The sequence below is a fragment of the Prionailurus viverrinus genome, chromosome F1 (assembly GCF_022837055.1).
Source record: "Prionailurus viverrinus isolate Anna chromosome F1, UM_Priviv_1.0, whole genome shotgun sequence".
Taxonomy (NCBI): Eukaryota; Metazoa; Chordata; class Mammalia; order Carnivora; family Felidae; genus Prionailurus; species Prionailurus viverrinus.
The window spans coordinates 397,986-405,000 of record NC_062577.1 but is presented as its reverse complement, the minus strand read 5'-3'; the positions used below and the strand labels follow the sequence as shown (position 1 = coordinate 405,000).

The 7,015-nt window shown below is 43.1% G+C and overlaps 1 protein-coding gene across 6 annotated transcripts in view; it reads left to right on the top strand.

The window, feature by feature from the left end:
• Positions 1 to 7,015, top strand: part of CDC42BPA (CDC42 binding protein kinase alpha) — a 323,204-nt gene that overhangs the window by 291,988 nt on the left and 24,201 nt on the right. For all 6 annotated transcript variants that reach the window (XM_047839756.1, XM_047839754.1, XM_047839753.1 and 3 more), the window contains 4 exons: positions 1,631 to 1,767; positions 2,602 to 2,741; positions 3,987 to 4,068; positions 5,999 to 6,215. In XM_047839756.1, coding sequence (XP_047695712.1) covers positions 1,631 to 1,767; positions 2,602 to 2,741; positions 3,987 to 4,068; positions 5,999 to 6,215 — 576 coding nt within the window. The remainder of the gene's footprint in view (positions 1 to 1,630; positions 1,768 to 2,601; positions 2,742 to 3,986; positions 4,069 to 5,998; positions 6,216 to 7,015) is intronic.

The window sequence follows — 7,015 nt, the reverse complement described above, 5'->3', positions numbered from 1 at the left end:
TTAGGAAACAGAGTTCAGGGGAGGTCAAAGGCAAAGATAGCAAAGCCGTCTGAGAAAGGAATAGCCCATGTCCTTGACCAGGAAGGTGTGATGGATGCCACAGGAGAGAATCTGTGCAGTTGTTAAGCCTTGTCTCATTTTGGATTTAGCCAACATTTCAAAATGTCCTTTCAAAATCTGTCGGAGAGAATCCCAGACAGCTACCTGGCTTTAGGTGCCTTACCATTTCTTAGGCACCAGTCATTTGCAATAACATAGAAGGGAGTTTTGAGACCTCCCCAGACTCCCTTCTAGAGTCTCAGGTCAGGAAACTGTGCCTGTCTTCCCCGCAGACCCCTAGAACTCTGCCCTGTGCACTGTGGGGACACGTTAAGTTAGACCCTGCCCAGGCTTTCGTAAATGTTTTGACAGCCTCCGAAGAGTCCTGTCATTTTCATTTCTTCCCAGTTGATTGAAGTTAGTTCCTGTAAAGGACAGTTATTTTATTGTTTCCGCTGCTGTTGGGAGGTGAGATTTTTGCCCGTTAGTCTAACCAATTGTTAGACGCTCCACTTACAAGTGAAGGAGACGTCTTATGGAAATGTGGTGTTGTTGACAGTCTGCTAGTTCATCTGCTTCTTAGGGGGTTCATAATGCCCATCAGCGGTATAATCTGTTTTCCCGTGTGCGTGTACTCCTATGATGCTGTCTCTCCGTCTCCGCTCTTACTCTTTCCCGAATATTCTCCAGAACCCACCCTCACGGTAGGAGTTGTCTAAATACGTATTCTTAGTTTGTAGATCCCTCCAACAAGCTTGTTTCTTTTAAATATTTTACCTTTTAATCCTCACCCAACCAAGTCTCAGTGAAAATTATGCATTCATTTTTTGTTTACCTTATTTCTTCAAGTCTCGGGTTTATCACGGGAGTATCAGATAGAGGTGTCATGGCGGTGTTGGTAGTTGCGGTTGGCTGGCCCTGAGCCCGACTGCCTGGGTTTGAATTCCAGCAGTGCCACTCATGAGTCCTGTGACCCAGGGCAAGTCACTCGTAGATTGTTACAGAAAAATTAAACGCACCCAATAAAGTTAACCATTATTATGATCGTAGCCCTGGTTTACGTAGCTATGATGATATTACCAACTCCTGAATCTTACACTTAATTGGTGCCTTTTAAAATCATTGAACAATTTCATTTTCAAAAAGAGGGACTGGTAAAGTTTGCAGGTATTTTAGAGATGCCACGTAATTTCATGTCCATCAGTGGCCCTTGCAAGAGAAATTTCAAGGCAGATAGCAAGTTGGAGTGAGATAAAGAGTAAGAGAGCACTCCAGAAACTACTTTTTGGAATTAGAAGTTTAAATCAACTGTTGTATTCACAAGCTTAGATGTTTTTTTCTGTGTGTTTGTTTCTCTTGATTAACACAGAACAGTAATACGTACAAATATTTACTATTTCTCATTGAAGTTCTTATTGGTAAGCAAGTGAATCTACTCCTCAAAAGGCAGAGCAGTTACTTAAATCAAAGCCACAGACAAAAACTCACCTAATGTGGCAACTTGCATGTGATGAGTGCTCAGTGTATTTTCTTCTTGTAAAAAGTGAATTTCTATTGAATATTGTGGGTTTTTTTCCCCCTCTTTCGAAAGTGTGTGGATTCTCGTGTCATATAACGTGTGTAAACAAAGCTCCAACTGTGTGTCCGGTCCCTCCTGAGCAGACAAAAGGTCCTCTGGGGATAGATCCACAGAAGGGAATAGGAACAGCATATGAAGGTCATGTCAGGGTAAGTATGATCAGGTTGGATTTAGATTAATCTCTTGAAGTTGATTAATGACTGGAAAACTAAGTCCAGTTGCCTGACAGACCTACCACTTGACAGAAAATTGGGCAAACAAAATTCATGTAATAATTGGGCAAACAAAATTCATGTAATAATTTTATTTCATCCAGTGTGATTTGAAAACAAAAACCTGGCCTTCACTTGGAAATAAATTCCAGAATGTCTTAGAATTTTCTGTACTGCTCCTGAGTTGTAACGAAATCTCCATAAAGGAGTCTTCAACACTTGGTCTTGTTGGAGATCATAGCGTATGTTATGAAGGGTGAGCTATTAGCAGGGTGTATTCTTACTCGTAATCTTGAACAATGTTTTTAAGTGTCAGCTGCATTTGATTTTACACCCAAATTTGACTTTTATGCTATTTAGAAATGCATGAATTATTTTTAAGATTGTATTTTTAAGTAACCTCTACACCCAGTGTGGGGTTGGAACTCACAACCCTGAGATCAAGAGTCACATGCTCTACTGACTGAGCCAGTGAGATGCCCCCCCCAACATGAATGTTATTTTAATGAATTACAAGTGAAATTTAAAATGGTACCATTAAAAATTTTTTCGGAATCAAAAGTCATTCAGTATTTGAGGAATGTTTTCTTATGTTTTTCTCGAGTTATTAATGGTATATGTGTTCATCTGCACTTCACCAACCAGAGTGGCAGACTTTGAACACACAGACGTTATCTCTAGGCTTTCATCCTGCAGTTTTGTAGGTAATTAAAGGGATATGATTGACGTTTTAGTTTGAAATGTTTTTGTCTGTCTGTCTATCTGTCTAAGATCCCTAAGCCAGCAGGAGTGAAGAAAGGATGGCAAAGAGCATTGGCTGTGGTTTGTGACTTTAAGCTCTTCCTGTACGATGTTGCTGAAGGAAAAGCGTCCCAGCCCAGTGTTGTTGTCAGTCAGGTGATTGACATGAGGTGAGCTTTTGAAAGTGAAGATATTTGTATCTTTTGCACCGGAAGAATAAGAAAGTATCTGATTGTTCATCTAATTATATTGCCATATTTTTATCTAATTCTAATTTCATGTTAATATTCTAATTTACTGATATTGCTAGAGTAATATAATTAGAAATAAGAAGCAAAGTATAGTTATAGGACGGGTTGATGTATGTGTGTTGAGTGAGCTGGGGATAGGGCATCAGGGAAAAGAACTGAATGTTTGAATCCAAAAGCCCAGCGTAAAGATGGCTTGGGTAACAAAGGGCTAACACGTAGTGTTTCAGTCACCGCCTGAAGGCGTGGAGCATGATTCGAACGTGAGGAAAGGGAGTAGAAATGTCAAAATCAGACAGGCTCTCAGACTGTGTAACCAGCTGGTAAACATTTGAATGAGTATACCTCTTGAATGTTTCCGGTCTCTTCTTCATGGTTTTCCCCTGCCCCGTGGAGCGCTCTCCTTTGCCTCTTCTTCTAGCTCCCAGGCTCCCCTCGGGTGACTTAGTACCCCCAAGGCACCTCCGTGCTGATGACTCCCACAGGGGCCTCCGCCCAGCTCTTTCTCCAGTGTTCAGAACGGTTTCCGGCTCTGGCTCACACTGGCGTTTCATACGAGCACCTCAGCCACGCTGTCTTCCCTCCAGATAAGGAATATGAAGAGGTGGCCAGGAAAGTCCCACAGAGACTGCCAAGGGACTAGGCGCAGGAAGGATAAGGAGAAGAGTCAAAGACAAGACTAGGGCGCCAAGTCTTTAAGACCAAGAGGAGGATGATACCAGGAACCCAGTTAAGGAAATCACGAGGAATAGATAACTGTGGAGGAATTCTGTCTCAGGCGTCGACAGAACAGTGAGATGTCAGATAAGCTGTGTTGTGGGCACTTGAGATGTATTGCGGGAGGCAAGAGGGTCCAGTGTTCTGGAGACTCTGGAGACCTTCCCGGGTTCAAGTCCTCCTTCCCCATGTACACGTTCTGGCCTGGCAACTGTAGCCAGCAGCCGTTCCTAGCTCTTGTATAATTACCCCTGTTAAGTTACTCCTGACAAGTTACTTCGGGCAGTATCCATTACAATGAGGGAAAAGCCAAATGGTTTTAAAAATTCAGTTTGGACATTTTGTGCGAGTAGCTTTTGAGGATTGCTTCGTGTGTGTTCTATGGATATACCTACCGAACACCACACACATACACATATGCTGACTTCTAATGTTTTACTTTTCCTTCAGGGATGAGGAATTTTCTGTGAGTTCGGTCTTGGCCTCTGATGTAATTCATGCAAGTCGGAAAGATATACCCTGTATATTTAGAGTAAGTATGCGTGCTGTAATTTGATCACTGAATTACGTGTTCTTAGTGAATATATATCTCGTCCCTCCGTATAGATCATAAGCCTAACTAGGAATAGGACCCAATTCCTTAATGTGTTTCATATCACCCAGTGCTTGAATGTATAGACAATTAGTGCTAAGTAAATATTTCATTAGTAAAAGACCTGAGGAAAGCCTGAATATTTGGCTTCTAAAATAGGTTTTACCTTGGGCGATATTTTTGAGCCACAATTCAATTTTCAAATAAATACGCAACATAGAAAACCGAACAAGTGTGAGGTTTCTCAAGTTTTTTAAAAACAGACGTTTCTTTTAAAATCTCATTTAAAAAACTAATGTTTTTATTTCTATTGCTTTGTAATTAACTACTCCAAAACTTAATGGCTTAAGCCAGTAATGGTTTATTTTTTACCATTCTCTCCATCAGCTATACGGTTTGAGTGGTGTCAGCTCAGATTACTCACATGAGCTCATCTGGGGCTGGAATATCCAAAATGACCTTGCCCCCATACCTGGGGCCTTGCTGCTGGCTGTTTGCTAGGTGATCTCTGAGAACTTTCTCCATGCGGTCGGTCTCTCATTCGGTCACTGGCTGAGCTCTACATGGCTGGCCTCCAAGAGGACAAAAGAAGCTTCCAGAACTTTTGAGGACCAGGCCTAAGACAGGCATAATAACTCTTGTGCGTTTTGTTGGTCAGAGTACGTCATGAGGCCAGCCTGGATTTAAGGGGAGGGACAATAGACGGCACAGCTTGATGAGAAGAATGCAATTCCATAGGAAGAATTGTTGGGAACCATCTCTGGAGGCTGCCTGCCCTCCCACAGGGCCATCTTGAATTGGCGGATTAAGACAATAGAGGTTTAGGGGCGCCTGGGTGGCTCAGTTGGTTGAGCGTCCAGCTCTTGGTTTCAGCTCAGGTCATGATCTGATGGTGAGATCGAGCTCCACGTCGGGCTCTGCACTTAACAGTGTGGAGCCTGCTTGGGATTCTGTCTCTCTCTCTCTCTCTCTCTCTCTGCTTCTCCCCAGCTCATGCTCCCTCTCAAAATAAGTAAATAAACATAAAAAAAAAAAAAAGACTACTGCCCTAACGTTATGCCCACTACTCAGTGTTTGTTTATGAATATGGTATCTAAGGACGGTCACCAGGGGAGCCTAGGGAGGCCCAGTTGCCTGTAGCTGGTTCACACAGTTGGAGTTGACTGTCACTGCTGCTTAAATCACATGTATGTGAAATTCAAATCTGCTCTGATTGTAAGTGCTATTTGTACAATGCTAAATCTTCATTTAAATATGAACACAAGTGATCTGATCTTCCCTAAGATTCTGTGCGTTATGAAGTGGCAAAGAACGTTAAGTTTATTTCTGACTTTTAAAAAGAAGTTGAGAACCAGTATGGTGGGTAGTGTGCGTGAGGGGGACGCGGGACCCGGTCTGGCGGGGCGTCTGTGGGGACAGTACATCCCTGCATCACAGTTCCCTCAGATGTACGCTCAGGATCTAGTAGGGTACCTGCCTCAGTGCTCATGCAGGGCTTTGAGCAGTGCTCACGCTTAACCCAGTAAATGTCAGGTGCTGTTGATCTAGGAATATGGGTGATGCATTTCTTAGTGGTGGCACTCAGCACGTCATAGCAAAGAAAATAAAAATAGTTATTAACGTTTAAAATGGTACCTGCTGTAACTAAGTAAATGATAGAGAGAGAGAGAGAAAGGTATCTGCTACCTTTGCTTTGTCATGAATCTTAATGCTAAGACTAGTTATTCTTCTGATTAGGAAAAGCTGCACTCTGGAAGGGATCATTTGGTGAGTGTTCACCTTGTTGGCCAGAGCTAAACAAAGTAGCATCGGCACGAAACCTGCTTGAAGCGTGTCTGTTTTCTAACACAGGCTGATTAAACTGTCCTAGGTCACAGCCTCCCAGCTCTCGGCGTCAGACAGCAGGTGTTCGGTCCTGATGCTCGCGGAGAGCGAGAGCGAGAGGAACAGGTGGGTGGGCGTGCTCAGCGAGCTGCACAAGATTTTGAAGAAAAACAAGTTCCGAGACCGCTCAGTCTACGTCCCCAAGGAGGCTTATGACAGCACTCTGCCGCTCATTAAAACCACCCAGGCGGCTGCGATCATAGGTATGGACTGGCGCCGTGGACCGTGTTAGTATAGCTGTTGACCAGCCTACCCTGGGAGCAGGGCTGGCTTGCATCCAGGGATCCCCCGCGTCCAGCATGGCAGGCACCGTGCCCCACACACGCAGTGAATGTCTGCTGAGTGAGTACACGAGAAAGTACACGAGGAGAAGTGCTTTCCGAGTGCGTTTTCTTCTGGAAGAAAGAGTGCTAAAGATGAACCTGTGAACGATCTGTTTTCTGCTGTGCGACTTAGAACCAACTATTTAACTGCTTAAAGCATAAGTTTCCTGGGTAGGATGCAGCTTCCGATGACCTCGCAGAAGTTAGGAGGTTTCGGTAACGTGGGGCCCGTGACAGGATGCCCTGCATAGCAAATGCCCTCAAGAGAGAGCAGTTTCTGGGTCTGGAGGTTTAAATTTCTGTCATGTTATTGGTACACATCCAACTCTTTGGTTACTTCCTAGTAAATAGTGAAAAGTTAATGAGTAGGGTCCAAATGCCTTCTGCAGTTTCTCCCTCCCAAAACAAGAAGTGGACCCAGGGCACTAGCAAACTAGATTTTTTCTCTTTTTTTCACCCTCTGTTGAATAAACGTTTACTTCTTTTTATAAGTATTGATACACTTTCTAATGATCTGTTAAAAAAGACATGAGGTAATATTTACTGCTATCATCTGAAAGGAAACTTAACAGTACACATTTTTATTCCTATTTTTAAGTTCCTTATTTGAGTGTTTTTGCACCAAATTTATTATCCATTTTGTTGTATTAGTTGTACACAGCTTTGCCTGTTAACAGTGT